The following is a 15,716-nucleotide window of genomic DNA, read 5'->3' as shown; positions in this document are numbered from 1 at the left end:
TTCTATTGAGAACTTCAGAAAAAGCCATTTCTGATCTTGAGTGAATAACTCTGGTTGTTTTCTCTGTCCTGATATCTACTCTGAATGGTATGTCTCCTATGAGACCTGGATGTCATGATGTTTGGACTATTGGGTGTTTTATTCTGCTTTGATGGCCAGTTATTCTCCAGTATTACTTAGTCTTGTAAGTAAACATTAAGCTCTGTGTATCTGCCTCTGAAAACAAGATCCTAACATAGCCACAGTCTTTAAGAATTTCACTCTCAAGGGGGGGGAATAGGCATAAAGTAAACTAAAATGTGACACATAAGTGTTAAAGAGTCACATAAATAAATAAACATGAAAAAATGTTTTTAAACAGGGGCACCTGGATGGTTCAGTCAGTTAAGCGTGTGACTCTTGATTTTGGCTCAGGTCGTGATCTCAAACATCATAGGTTCAAGCCCCGCATTGAGTTCCATGCTGATAGTGCAGAACCTGCTTGGGATTCTGTTCCCCTCTCTTTCTCTGATCCTCCCTTGCTTGCTCACTGTCTCAAAATAAACAAATAAGCATTTTTTAAAGTTGAGAAAAAAGTGATGTGATCACTTAAAATATTTATGCTGGGGTTCATGGTTGATACTTGTTGTAGAAGTGAGTTGGGTTGTGCTGTGTTCAGTTAATGTTTCAGAAGAGACATTATTTCCCCTTCATTTTAACTCAAACAGCACATTAATAACATATTTTGTCAAGATTAGCAGCAACATTTTTTGAGGGCTTGTCCCATTCAGGATGCTGAGCTCTGGGTTGAAGGCATGCAGTTACAAAGCAGTTTCTCCTTTCAAAAGGGACAGCCTCCTTGGGGAAGCAATATTGAAAGAGAGGACAAATATAATGCAGCAGTCATGGAAATTTCTGCAGAGTGCTGTAGTTTTGTAACACATCTTCAGATTTCTTCCTTATGATAACCCTATAAGGCAAGTTATTGTAAACACTCACTTTTTAAAAAAAAATTTATGTCTTTATTTTGAGAGAGAGAGAGAGACAGAGAATGAGCGGGGAAAGGGGCAGAGAGAGAAGGAGACACAGAATATAAAGCAGGCTCCAGGCTCTGGGCTGTCAGCACAGAGCCTGATGTGGGGCTTGAACCCATTGACTGTGAGATCATGACCTGAGCCGGAGTTGGACCCTTAACCGACTGAGCCACCCAGGCACCCCAAATACTCACTTTATGAGGAGAAAATTCAGTAACTTCCCACAATTATCAAGTAATGTGCAGCAGAGACAATACTCAAAGCCCCCTGACTTAAATCTACAGCAGCTCTTGTCTTGACTTGGTAAGTGCTGAGCAGTTCATGTGGAAATCAGAGAACACGGTCTTACAAGCCCTGTGCAAGCACCAGAGAACATTTCAGGATGTGATGTGCAGTAAAAGTGAAGTCTGGGTAGGGGCAAGACTGCATGTTGAGCAGTTAGCAGAAAGCCAAGAACTTGGGTTGAGAAAAGCCCACGAACCAGAGTTCAAAGGGAAACTTGACATGAGAACTGCTAGGGGTTCTGTGAAGCAACAAGGGAGGAGACCTGGGAATTAGTGAGGGCAGCTTTCAGCCTGGCCCAATTACATAGTTCCTCTTGAAGTCTGCATTCCTTCCTTGCTGTTCCTAATGGCACACAGCATTCTGGATCTAAAATTTAACAGGCACAGCAAGGTATAAGGATGTTTATTTGTATTTTGCATGGATTATCCAGTCATATGTTCAGGTTGTTGAATGTGTTTTACTTCCAAGGTGTGTAGGTTAGACGCTCACTGTTTTGACCTTGTGCACTGATGAAATCTTTGATATCTGCCACTTTTCAAGTGCTTAATGGCCACATGTGGCTAGTGGTCACCATGTTGGACAGAATGATAAACATGGGTTCTTTTTTTTAAAAAGCAATTTAAAAATAATATATGCACATGTAAAAATACACAAAGTGTTCAGGAGGTGGTTGTTTCTAAGCACGGAGGGAATATAGAATCTGGGCCAAGGCTAGGGCATAAAAGACTAGAAGGAAAAGGGGCCAGAGCTAAAATAATGATGAAAAAACAGTGGCTATGAGCCAGATGATAAATATCTGTACCAATAAATGTTTTTTAATGTTTATTGTTTTTGAGAGAGTATAAGCAGGGGAGGGGCAGAGAGAGGGGGACAGAAGATTGAAAGCAGACTCTGTGCTGACAGCAGAGAGCCCAATGCAGGGCTTGAACTCATGAACCATGAGATTGTGACCTGAGCCAAAGGTGGACACTCAACCAACTAAGCCACCCAGGCTCCCCGTTGAATCAGTAGTCTTCAGGGTGGCCTTTAAGTTTAACAAGCACAATTGTTCCTGGGAATATTTAGGAAAAAAATCTTAAGTATCAATGTATTTTATTGCAATAGTAGAGGTATGTGTATGTTTTATAACTGCTATTGTTTTTAATTTTGTTATAAAAATATTACACCATTGTAACAAATAATAATGTATTTATTATATTTAGTTTGGGAAATGTAAGAAAGTATAAAGAGGAAAGTTTCACCCATACTCATACTCAGAGAAAACTAATATTAATACTTTTATTTCTTATTTATTCTTTGTATTAGTTTTTACATAGCTAAGATAGTACTTATATAAACATGTTTGTATTCAACTTCCCTTATCAATGCTGATCTTGTTGATTTCATTTTCTTTAAGTATTTTTTGCCTTTTTTAAGGTAATAGAAATCTAACATCGTTTTGGAATGACTTTGGATACCAGAATAACAAGGATGTGGAGAAATCTTTAGATTCTATTCAGTATCAAAGAAGACAAGCCATGGCCATACCATACATCATTCAGTGTGGTGAGTGTTGAATTCCATTCCAATCAGCAAGCATTTAGTGAGTCAATAGGCAAATTGTTGTGTTAAAAGTGGGCTGTGCAAAAGACAAAGGTGGGTAAGATAGGGTTCTTGCTTTCAAAGAGGTAAGGGTGTCATGCTAAGTGAAATAAGTCAGGCAGAGAAAGACAGATACCATATGTTTGCACTCATATTGGATCTTGAGAAACTTAATGGAAGACCATGGGGAGGGAAAAGGGGAAAAAAAGTTACAGAGAGGGAGGGAGGTAAACCATAAGATACTCTTAAATATTGAGGAAAAAACTGAGGGTTGATGGAGGGTGGGGGAGAGGGGAAAGTGGGTGATGGGCTTTGAGGAAGGCACTTGTTGGGATGAGCACTGGGTATTGTATGGAAACCAATTTGACAATAAATTATATTAAACAAAGAGGTTAGGGTCTAGGAGAGAGGTTAAGATATGCATGAAACTAATTGCAATAAAGATGAAAATTAAGTAAATGATGTTCAAAGAGGCGTAAGGTTATTTGAGGTTTCCAAAAGGGAGGTGGAGGAAATTGAGGCCAGGCTTCATGACAGAGGAAGTTTGTGGTATGGTATTTAATGTAGAATTTTGTTTTACCTTCTCCAATGTGGCTTCTTCTCTCCCTTTAGTTGTGGAGTTTGTTCTGTGAGTCTTCAGGTCTATTGCTGGGGCATTGAGGATGATTTGATGGTTATGTAGTTGTGTCCATGGGACAAGGGGAGCCTAGATTCCTTCAGCTCCACCACCATCTTCCTCTACCTCATCTAAGGTAGAATTTTGATAGGCAGAGATGTAGTGGGATATGTGTGTTAATATCAAGTGTACACTTCAGCTAAAATTTTTGTGATAAAAATAGAAACAGTCATTTCAAAATTTTTTAATACATAGCACTGTGTTAACTAGTACTTAGAAATTGACAACTGAATGAAAGATGGATTAATAATAAGAGCCAGGAGTATTTAGGTTGAGTAAACTTATTAGAGGGCCTTAAATGCCAGAAGGAGGAGTTTTTACCCTAAGTAATGAAGAGGCTTTGGAAGTGTTTCAGTAGAACATCACTGAAGCCTTCAGCACTTAGTGTGCGCCTCTGATACATCCTCCAGCCACTCTGCGGAGGGTTAGAGAACTAATGACACTCTCCCGTCTGCAAGGAGTCTGCCATCCAGTGGGGAAGGCAGCTGGGGAAACAAATAAAAGCACACAGCCATGTGCAGAATTTTGTAGTTATTTACACCATGTCAAGGGGACACCTCTCCAACCTCATCCCTGGTATGGTCCACAGAGGACCTGACTGTCATAGGTAACTTGCAACAAGCTTGCTCTGGCAGCTCAGTGCAGGATGAATTGGGGGAGGGGCTAGAACAAAGGTTGAGGTCAGTTTATGCCACAGGCATAATCCAGGATCCAGGGAGAAATTGTTCATGTGTGAATAAAGGCGTGGCTGTGGGGTTTGAGATACATGGCAAGGTATAATTGAGGAAATTGATGACTATATGCAACAACCTGCTGGATGATAATAATAATGGGTAAGCATTTCTGTGGGGTTTTTTTGGTGTGTGCAGGGTACTGTCAGAATCCAGTCTCTAGTACCCAAGAACTGTATGAAATTGGGCAAATTCCTTAACCTCTTTAAGGCTCAGTGTTCAGACTCATAAAATGGGGTTAGCATTTGTAGTTACATCATACAGTTTTGTGAAAATAAAATGAATTAACACACACAAAGTTTACTAAGTGCTTAGGATGGCATATTAGGGTCCTCCCGAGAACCAGAACCAAAAGGAGAGATGAATGGATGAATAGATTTAATTATAGGGAATTGGTTCACATGATTAAGGAGACTAACGGGTCCCAACACCTGCATTCAGCCAGCTGGAGACCCAGGAGAGCCACTGATTTAATTCCAGCTTGAGTCTGAAGGTTTGAGGGCTAGGAGACCCAGTGATATAGTTCCAGTCTGAATGTTGACAGTTTTGATACCCAGAAAGAGCCGATATTTTATTTATTTTTTTATTTTTTTAATGTTTTATTTATTTTTAATACAGAGGGAGACAGAGCATGAGAGGAGGAGGGGCAGAGAGAGAAGGAGACACAGAACCAGAAGCAGAAGAGCCGATATTTTAGTTTGAGTCTGAAGGAAGGGAAAAACTGATGTCTCACATTAAGACAGGAAGAAAAAGTTCCTTCTTATAAGATTATAAGAACCCTTTTTGAGTTCTATTCAGGCCTTCAACTGATTGGATGAGACCCACCCACATTAGGAAGTGGTCTTTTTAACTCAGTCTCCAATGCAAGAGTTGTTCTCATCAAAAACACCCTCACAGACACACTCAGAACAATGTATGACCAAATATCTGGGTACACCATGGCCCAGTCAAATTGACACATAAAATTTAGCATCGTAAATAATGCCTAGCAATGTTGGCTTTTATAATTATTATGTCATTTAATCCTTAATAATTCTTTTAGGTGAGTGATAATATCAATATCTTTTTACAGATAATGTTACTGAAGCATGGAGAAGGAATTTGTACAAAATCATGCTGATAGCAAGTGGTAGAGCTATTCCAGTTCTTTAAACTTTTTTTTTTTTATGTTTTTATTTATTTTTGAGAGAGAGACAGAGACAGAGACAGAGTACAAGCGGTGGAGGGGCAGAGATAGAGGGGCACAGAATCCAAAGCAGGCTCCAGGCTCTGAGCTGTCAGCACAGAGCCCAACACAGGCCTCAAACCCACGGACTGTGAGATCATGGCCTGAGCCAAAGTCAGAAGCTTAACCGACTGAGCCACCCAGGCACCTGAGCTGTTCCAGTTCTTAACCACTGTGACCTGAACACTGTGTGTTCTTAATGAGTGTGCACACTGCTTCCATCATAGGTGAACAGGGAAAATGTTTACCTAAGAGCCATTAGCTGTGTATGTGTATAGAATTCAGGATTAAAGTTAAGAATAGCCTGGAGGGGCACCTGGGTGACTCAGTCAGTTGAAAGTATGTCTTCAGCTCAGGTCATGATCTCATAATCCGTGGGTTCGAGCCCTGCATCGGGCTCTGTGCTGACAGCTAGCTCAGAGCCTGGAGCCTGCTTCAGATTCTGTGTCTCCCTCTCTCTCTGACCCTCCCCCACTCACTCTCTGTCTCTGTCTCTCAAAATAAAAATAAAATCATAAAAAATAAAAAAAATAAAATAAAAAGAATAGCCTGGAAAGAGTGGAGTCCCTTGGTCCTAAGAGCAAGAAAGGAGAGAAGGAAAGAAATGAAGTCAGAAACCAAACTGTGGGTTGGAGAGTGGAGTTAAGAGCAGGAGACAAATGCAGGAAAAGAAGCTGCGCGAATGGTTCAGAGAACTTCATTTTCCTTGTTATGTTAGTCATGTGGTTGGAGATGGAAAGTGATGTTGGCAGCAGAGATACTGGATCCGAGAAAATGGAAGAGTCAAGTCACTAGAAGTCTTCCTCTGTTCAAGAAGAGATGGAGAGGAAACAATTACTTAAGATTCTTTTGGCTGAAAGTAGCAGAAACCAACTGGAAAGAATTTAAGCAATAGCAACAATGACAAAACAATAGTAATAATAATAATTTGTTGGTGGTAGTGTCCCAGAGTAGCTCATAGCGTCCCAGGCTAGTTGTGCCATAAAATATAAAAGGTATGTGATCATGGATTAACTTGCTTTGGTTTGAAAGATACCTCATCCTTTTGGTATGTGTAACCAGACATGCTACTGTGCTGGTAACTGACTGTCATCTTTTCTGTCTGTGATTTTGTTTTTGTTCTCAGATCTTTGCCTTAAATGGAGAGTCTTGCCTTCTTCTATTAATTATCAGGAAAAAGAAGTTTTTGACCTCTGGATTTGTGCTAATAATCCTAACCTCTTGGAAAACAGGTAGTTTTTGATAGTTTTCTAAAATTCTTTATCTACTTTTAATTCCTAAAATAATTATGTATGAGACTGGAAAATGTCAGCTGTAGATAAAGCTTAGCTTAATAGCTATATCCCTGTGAACTCTTTCTAGCTCTTTGCCACCTATGGAGAGACACTTTGTTAGTGTACTTTTCCATCAAGATAAGAGACCTGCCTGTAACTATTTGCAAACTTTGGGACGTGCAGCTGTGGGCATGTGTGCCGCAGGAGACCACGACCCAGTGTTTGAGCTCTGCCTTCACACGATGTATGGCCTTCTCATAAAGGGGTCTTATCCGGAGGGTGTCCCCAGGAGCACTAACCTGGTGGACCATGTGCTTTTTCTGTTTAAGTCATATATTGATTTCATTGCTTTGTGCTCTTAGAGGAAGAAGTTCAGACTAAAACAGGAAAAAGACTGATTAAGTATTGATAAATGTCACTGTTATTACAGGCCCATTAGACTTACATGACTTTCCTTGGGGAGAAAAGAGTGAGTACCCCCTTTTAATGAAGGCACCCCTCATTCAAACATTGCTTCTCCATAGAGTTTCTCCTAAGTTTTTGGCCCACATAAGTGGATCAGTATTGCTAATACAGACATTAGAGTAATAACTCCTGTTCAGTTATTTTTATCTAGGCCTAAAACAGCAAACAAACAAACAAACAAACAAACACCAAAGAGAAAATCAAAAAAGAATTTAGAAACTGCTAAAACCCCTTCCACCAGAAGTCCTCGGGTTAGCCATATTTAGAGACTAAGGACAGTGCCATAAGTGGAAAGGGCTCTTAGATTTCTCATGGCCTGGGGATTTTCAGTCTTATTTCTTGGTTTGCAGAAGAACCTGTTTGTTTCTCCAAATAAAATTTATCTCATACCCCAAATTTATAAGATAAATGCAGAACTTCCCTGATTGCATGGGAAGTTGGGAATCTGGGGCCCAAAGACATCCAGTTATCATTTCTGTTCTATACTCTCTGCAAAAATCTCCCGGAAGCTTCGAGCTTTGGAGCCGCAGCAAGCATGATTATACACTACTCTCTAGTCTCGCTCCTTCATTTTACAGAAGTGAAAACTGAAACCCAGATGGCGGCTGAGAAACCTGTTGATGAGGCTACCGGCCAGGGTCCAGGGGCTTCTGACTTCTAACCAGTTTCCAGCCCTAGCTCAAAACTTAAATATCTCCCACATAGAAACCATGAGTTGGCTCAGTTTCAGTATTTAGAATAGTTAATAGTATTGATCCCTTCCTGCAAACTAAAAACTTTTCATGCAACATTCAGATAGTGTTTAGAGTTCCGACTCTGGGGCCAGACTGCCTGGAATTGACGCCTGGCTCCATTAGCTGTTGAACCTTGGACAAGTGACAGAATCTCTCTTGAACATGGCTATCACTTAAGATGCACTGTAACCACAGTACCTTTCATATCTTCTCTGGGTCCAGCTGAGTCCCTTCAAAAGACAATTTTACTGAGTTTCTGGTTACTGGGGTCTTCTTAGTGTTAAGAATTCAGGTCCCTTCCCACAGGTCTGACATATATCTATGACTTCTTAGCCCAGTCTTGGACATTGTTGGACTCACAGAACTGGGATCTGTCCTCTACAGTTTTCCTTGCCTCCAGCTTACCATTGTCCTTGGTTTGGCACACTCTCATCCTTTTCTTGAAATGTGGTGATGCCATCAGAGAACATAGAAAAATTAGTTTCGAAGCTGCATTATGATGCCCCTTGTAGGAAGATAAATTTAGCCACATTGACAGAAAACTGATGGTCTCTCAAAGCCTAAGATGCAGAGAGTCATCTTATATTTACAATTTATGTCCTTGATTCTTGAAATATGCTGACATAATTTTGACCATGTGTATTTCATTTGCACTGAAAATATTAGGGAAAAAAATATGCTTCATGTGACAGCAAGAAATCTAAAGAAAAACTCCTGATTACGAGGGCAGTTACTCGAGAGTTGACACTTCATTGAATCACTAAGAGCTCTAATTCAATATGGTAGTATGGACCTATGTACTTTGAGAATATACCATGAAATAGCAAAATCCCATGCCATTGGATTTGGATAGAATCACATGAAAATGGTGTATTAAAGTGATGAGAAATGCAATATAGTTTTTAAACAACATTTGATGAATGGAAGGCCAGAGTAATGGTGTAAAAAGTGGCATCGTCTATATTTACAGAAAGTATAGTGTTATGGTCAGCAGTTAATCACCAGTTGTCAGCAGGGTTAATACTAATGAATAGCATTTGAATGAACAGTGTCTCTGTAACCGGAATTTAGGTGGGAATCATAATAACAGCTTTCTCTTACATAGCAATCACATATGTGATCTCAATTCCCATTTACAATAACCGTATGAACTTTTCACTATTTCTCAGAGGAGAAAGCAGACTGAAAGAGGCCCAGTGACTTGTCCGGGGTTCCTCCCCAGAGCCCAAATTTGAAGCTAAGGCTGTTGGTGTAAACCTGTACCCTTTCTGCCTTATCAAATCCAGTCTCCAAAAGAGATTTGTGTATGTGTGTGTGTGTTACATTTTTTTATTTGAGTAACATTACACACAACGTTACATTACTTTCAAAGTACAAACGTACAACACAGTGATTTAACATCTGTACACCTCGCTCTGTGTTCACTGCAGGGGTAGCTACCATCCCTCACCACACAACACTGTTACCATATTATTGACTGTATTCCCTACACTGTAGCTTTTACTCCTGTGACATTCATTCCATCACTGGAGGCCTATACCTCCCACTCCCCTTCACCCATTTTGCCCATGCCCTACCCCTTTTCCTCTGGCAACCGACGGTTGGTTCTCTGTATCTGTAGGTCTGATTCTGCTTTTTATTTATTCATTTGTTTTATTTTTGTAGATTCTGAAAGCATCCTTTTACATTTCAGGAAGCCTAATGCCAGTCATATACTCTGTAGTGACAAAATATGCCATTCTACAAATGGTAGTATTCAAAGTTGACCCAGGCAGATAAAATGAAGCTGTTCTTTTTTGGACCACCAGAGCCTCTTTTTCTTTTCCACTTTAAACACAGAGGGAGGCTAGACATTTTTTTATCACAGTACCTGAGAAATAGGTATCAATATACTTCCATTCCATTCATGCTCTGAGTTTATCTGAATTTGTAAACAGGGATCACCAGCAGGGTAAAAATGATGCTTATCTTTTGACTGAACCAAAGAAGTCTGAATTGTGAAAAAGATATTTAAAAATATTCATGAGTCGTGTTGCAAGTTAAAATTTAATTTGTTTCCAGAAATCTTTAACTAAGATAATTGAAGGGATTGTATTTTATTAAAATACTCGAGGTTATTCTTTTCTGAATAAAAACTTCATGTTGCCACAAGGTTCTTTTCTCGGAATAGAAATCTACATAGGTGCCACCCCACAGATGTCTTCAAATCAGCGCCGTATATATAGTAGATACCCCCTGATTTGTATACCTGCCCCCTTGGTTTGAAAGTAACAGTACTAATCATACCATATGTGGGGGGGGGGGAATTAAGTGCTTTTTCACAGTCCTACTAGAATTTGATCATAGTTCCTCACTCACCTCTCCTAGAAGGCAAGGAAAATATACCCTGAAGTCCTGAAAAATGGGAATCGTGGGTTTGCTCTGCCCCGTCCCTCCTGCGCTCTTTTAGCTGGGAGAAGGCCCTTCTAGTGCCAGCCCCTCCTCCCTGAACCAGCTTCACAACACATTTATTTCTTACAGACTTTGTCCCTTCCCCCCTTTCTGGGTTCCTAGGAATAAGAGAAAACCCCTTGTGTAAAGCACATTTTGCCCCACTTCTGAACTTGCCCAGTCATGCCCCGAATAAAAGCCATGCCCCGTGGGAGTTGAACTTCTTATCCTGACAAGCCTTGATATCAAGAGAAACAGTATCATATCTCAATTTTTTGGTAGTTTGGCTAACTCAGGTCCCCAGAACATAGCCATGGAACCCAAAGTAGGGGGGGAAAAAAGCCCAAGCCGTATGTTTCCAAGGTCATTGGTATTGTGTGGCACTGCCATGAGGGAGACTCTCATCCACAGTCTGCTTACTGTTGATTTGCATACTGTTCTACCTGATTATATAGTATGTGTGTTAACCCACTAGTGACTGGAAACAGCACAGTAGTAACACTGGGAAGCACAGAGGCTGCCGAAGCAGCAGGCAGAGAAGGGCCAGCGCCGGGAGCACGCTACAGCGGGGGGGGGGGGAGGCGATGGCTGATGGAGGGCCGTGGGGGGCTCCATGACCCCCAGGGATGTCACTGAGTACTCCATGGCACCACAGTGGTCACTGCCCTTCACAGCCTTCCTGAGTTCTCAAACAAGGGATCCATGTGTTTCAGAAGCAGAATTATTTGGTGTCATTCAGAGAGACATAGAGTATTTCTATTCAAAATATCTTGGGAGGAAAAATGTTTGGCAATAATGAGATAAGCTTCAATTATCTAAAGACATTTCTGCAAAAGGCCTCATTTCATGATAATGCGAGATAAATGAAGCATTGGTAAAATAATGAAGGTTCTCCCATTCTTGTAAATATATCATTTTCCACATTTTCCCTGAAGCTCTTTTCCATGCAGACTGGAGATTTAACGTCACATACTGCCTAAAGTCATCAGCCCAGTGCTCCTCCTCTGTATTCCCATGTTAGATGTAAGGCATAAGGAGTATCTGTTCATAGAAGTAAATCATCTTTCACAGACAATAGTCTAATATTTCCTCCTGATGTCGTTTCTTGTTGATTGTGAAGTTGCCGTCAGGCAGAATGCCTACCTTCCATCCCCCTGGGCACCATGAACACAGTGTCACCATCAAAAAATGAGAAAGAGAAACAACTTCGAGAGGCAGTCCGAAGGTATCACAATCGACTGGCAGAACGGCAGCCACGGGTGAGCTGTTACTAATTCTTTCCAAAATCTACCCAACTCTTTGAGCTGTTTTTTTTAATGTGTGCAAATGAACTAAAGTGGTTTACCCCTGCACATTGGGTAGCCTCTGTTTCTATCCATTTTTGTCCCCTGCTTTTCATTTGGTGCTAAAGATTGTTGAGGTGAGCACGGTGCCCCAGGGGCTCAGAAACAGAGGAGAGTTGTTAAAAAAAAAATTCTACCTGTGACATTTAAGACCATCTACACAACAGTAAATGTGAGGAATCAACAGTGCCTGTGAGGAATAGGGAGATTTCTTTCCTCCTACAAATTCACACAGAGTCTGGTATCGTGACATGGCCAAGATTGGGGCATAAGTCTATATGTTTTGTAAGATTATGCTCTTCCCTGAGGGTGGATTTTTGAGGTCAAGAATTGGTCTTTTAAAAAAATATTAGCCTATTCATATAGAAACTCAGTGGTACTTAATTGTTAAGAAAATTCAGTAAATAAGACATTACGATCAGTAAATGTAAGTAACCATGACAATTTCAAGCGAAAGAAAATGTGGCATGCAGAAATATGATTTTCATCTCTTAACTAATAAAGAAATTAGATCTCTGTTTACTTTATAGATTTAACACCCAATTTCAGCATTTTTAAATATAGCCTGTCAACCTCCTCAAATAGAACATGAGGAGGTCAGCAGAATATGTCCCAATGTGTTGACTCCTCTGTAAATGCCAGGAAATAAAATACTTGAATAGAAAATTCTCTTATGGAGTGGGAAGAATGATCCCCAGGCTTAATACCTTATTATTATGTGTATTTCTGTGCTTTTAGAAGATAAACTTTCTTCTCCACCTCATTTCATCCTCTTACCGCTCCCACTTTGCTAGGGATCTGGCATGCAAGTCAGTCACCACTTGGGGTCACAACCCAAGAAACTTGACCCTTTCTGTTAGTCTGGAGTCGCTGGGTCTCTCAGGAAGACCTGACTGAACGTCACTTTGCAAACATATTCTCTTAAGCATTCCCTGTCCCTCAAAACTGGTGAAAATGTCTGCAGTTCCTAGAGCCTCTAGTCGTGGGTTTGATAACACAGGTCAGAAGTAAAGGTATCATAGCCTGCAGATATTTTAATCAACAAGTTGGTGCAGTCAGATCTTTCCAGTGTGGAATGTATTCATTTGTTTTTAATTTATTGTTTGCCCCTCCTGTGGATTTGTGAAGACAGACAGCATATCCTGAACTGATTCTATCTTTATTGCAGTCTCTGGATACTTTTTTCTTTCCAATGGGAGTCAGAGCTGACCCTTGGATAGTAAGAGTGCCAATCCCAAAGACTTAATTACCCTTTTGTTTGTTTAGTATTAGATGTTTTATTCATTACTAAGGTAGAGATTCTGATGGTAGCTCTTGGGGTAACATTTGGGCCATCCATTCTGCTTGTTCTTTATTTCCTGGTAGGTGAGTTTTTCATAAGAATTTGATCCAGGTTTATAGATTCAGTCTGTTTTAAATTGAAACAAAGAAGTTTAGCAGTACTTGCATAGAGACCTGCTGCCATCAGTTCAAAGGATGTAAGAATCCTTACCCTCCTCCCTTGCCAAATTCTTATATGAATAATTCTAACATATTCAACTCACTTTCAACACTTCAGTGCCCTTAACTGACCCTGTTTTGGAGCTAATCAAAGAAAGCTTCCTTTAAGGCTCACCAACCATAGGCAACCAGTTAATTTTGAGGTGGTCATTGAGCACATTTGAGCCTTTGGGTCTGTCTCATGCTAAGCATGGTGAGGAATACAGAGTAACTCCAATACCACAGTGGGAGCTCTGTGGACACAGGGACAACCTTGACTTTGTTTACTGTAAATCTGTTACCAAAAACTGTTCATGGCAAGTAGCAGGTACTCAGTAAATAGTGAATCAAAAGAACACATATTCAGATAATAAACAGTCCTTTTGTGGACCAAACCTAATAGTTGTTGGAAAACTAGTGACCAGGGGTGCCTGGGTGGCTCAGTCAGTTAAGCGTCCAACTCCTGGTTTCAGCTCAGGTCATGATCTCTCAGTTCATAAGTTCAAGCCCCACAGTGGGCTCTGTGCTTTTTTGACACAGAGCTGCTTGGAATTCTCTCTTTCTCTTTCTCTGCCCCTCCCCTGCTTACGTGTGTACGCTCTCTCTCTTTCTCTCTCAAAATAAATAAACTTCAAAAAAAATTAGTTGCCACTTATAACACAATACTAATTCAGTACTTGTCTGATAATAACTGAAACTACAATTAAAGTTTATTACAGGGAGAGAGCGGGGGAAGCTTCAGTTAAAAAAATGTTCAAAGAAGAAATGTCAGTTAATTTGTATCTTGAAGTTTATTTAGGGTAAAGAGACGGAAATGACACGGCAGGCATTCTAGGTGAGAAAACGTTATAAATGAAGACTTGGAGATTTAGCACCAACTTGTTCCTTCATGGTGCCAATCCTCTAAATTATATGCTAAACTTATGTATTTTAAAAAATAGACTCAGCATCTGTGTGACATGTCTCTCTTTTTTAAAACTGTGTAATTCATTATAAAATATGGTAATCACTGAATAGAAAACCTCTGGAAGGTGACCTCAATTCCCTTTTCACAAAAATAACCCATGAAAGTATTCAAAAACTGTATTTTGGTGATAGCAGCCAGATGCCAGAAACAAAACTCAAAAACGTCCAATATTCAATGTGAATTTACTCTCTTCCTGACCGCTTTTCAGATGAAGTTCTGTTAGAATACAACATGGGCAAGAGTGGGAAAGCCAGAAAAATAGGGCATTAGTGCTGTTCAGGTGAAGTACAGACATGATTCAGGTATGGGGTAGATCTCCCTGGAAAATCAGGAACTGGTTAGTGTATTGCTATGATTCATAGGTCTACTGGTGGTGCCCACTCATTCGGCATCAGGGGATAATAAGATGCACGCCATGTAATTACGGTTTTCCCACCTCCTGTTCTCCCTCCCTACTCCCACCACTAGTGCCTACTTATCCATTCAGCAGCCTGGGAAGCAAGTATAAAAATGACCTAAACCTGCACATCCCATTTCTTATTCTCTTGTATTTCATCTTTCATGGCTGAAGGCATCCCGATTTGGAAAGTGAAGAGTTGACTAGGTAAATCAAAGACCTTTCTGGATCTTAGTTTCTGTGGTTCTGGGTTTTGTGTCACTGACAACCAAGAGTGATAGAATGGTGGAGAGAGAGTATTATGGCACTAGGATCTCAAATTAGCAGCTACAGCCTCGTCTTCACCTCTCCCGCACCCTACTGGTGTAATGAGTGACTAACTCCCAAGAATACTGCCTACCTCAGCTAGAGGATACTCACAGTGAGTCAGAAAACTGTTCTGGCAAAAGAGGTGTCTCAATGGTTAGATCTTGTCGTCTAGGAAAAATGAAGTAGCTAAGTCCAAAGTTCTCATTCCCATGGATGGTGTCTTATGTAATCCCTGTAACATAACAGGCATATCAGTTACAGCAAAAGAGGGAAGTAAAGTTCAAAGATGTTCAATAATTCGAATCAGTCACATATTTTAAAGTGATGCAGTTTGTTTCCTTTTTTGTCTAATTTCAGTGCGGATCTGCTCACAGTCTTATAAGGATAAATACAGACAGAAAGGACTTAAGAACATTTACAAAGGCAACAGACTGATAACATTGCAAAATATCTGTTAAGGAAAATACCTAATGAACTATGTGTACACAGTTCATAAGCTGAGTCAGCGACCCAAGACCCTCTTTATAAATTGTGTTTTTGAAACAACCCGTTTTACCCTTTCTCCTTTCTGAATAGATGAATGAATAATCTGTTCCTAACTCCATGTTTCAAGTTCATTCCACGTTACCTCCTGTTTTCTATGCCAAGTGACAAGTGCCACCTTCTGGCCAAATGATAAAACATTTTCATTTTCATTTTCATTGTGTCACTTGATTGCTACTAGGTGGTATATTATCTGGATAATTGTTATTCTGTTTTTCAGTAAACCTAGACAATAATTTTTAAAGCCATAGAGTATTGTTACAG

General features: G+C 40.2%; 1 protein-coding gene across 1 annotated transcript in view; it reads left to right on the top strand.

Moving 5' to 3' along the window:
• MORC1 (MORC family CW-type zinc finger 1) overlaps positions 1 to 15,716 on the top strand; it is a 167,228-nt gene that overhangs the window by 84,123 nt on the left and 67,389 nt on the right. The window contains 3 exon segments of the mRNA XM_029938704.1: positions 2,715 to 2,843; positions 6,638 to 6,743; positions 11,535 to 11,673. Of these exon segments, the coding sequence (XP_029794564.1) occupies positions 2,715 to 2,843; positions 6,638 to 6,743; positions 11,535 to 11,673 (374 nt within the window).

Source organism: Suricata suricatta, chromosome 5, assembly GCF_006229205.1.
Source record: "Suricata suricatta isolate VVHF042 chromosome 5, meerkat_22Aug2017_6uvM2_HiC, whole genome shotgun sequence".
Taxonomy (NCBI): domain Eukaryota; kingdom Metazoa; phylum Chordata; class Mammalia; order Carnivora; family Herpestidae; genus Suricata; species Suricata suricatta.
The sequence above is the reverse complement of the archived record's forward strand: the minus strand, read 5'-3'. Positions and strand labels throughout refer to the sequence as shown.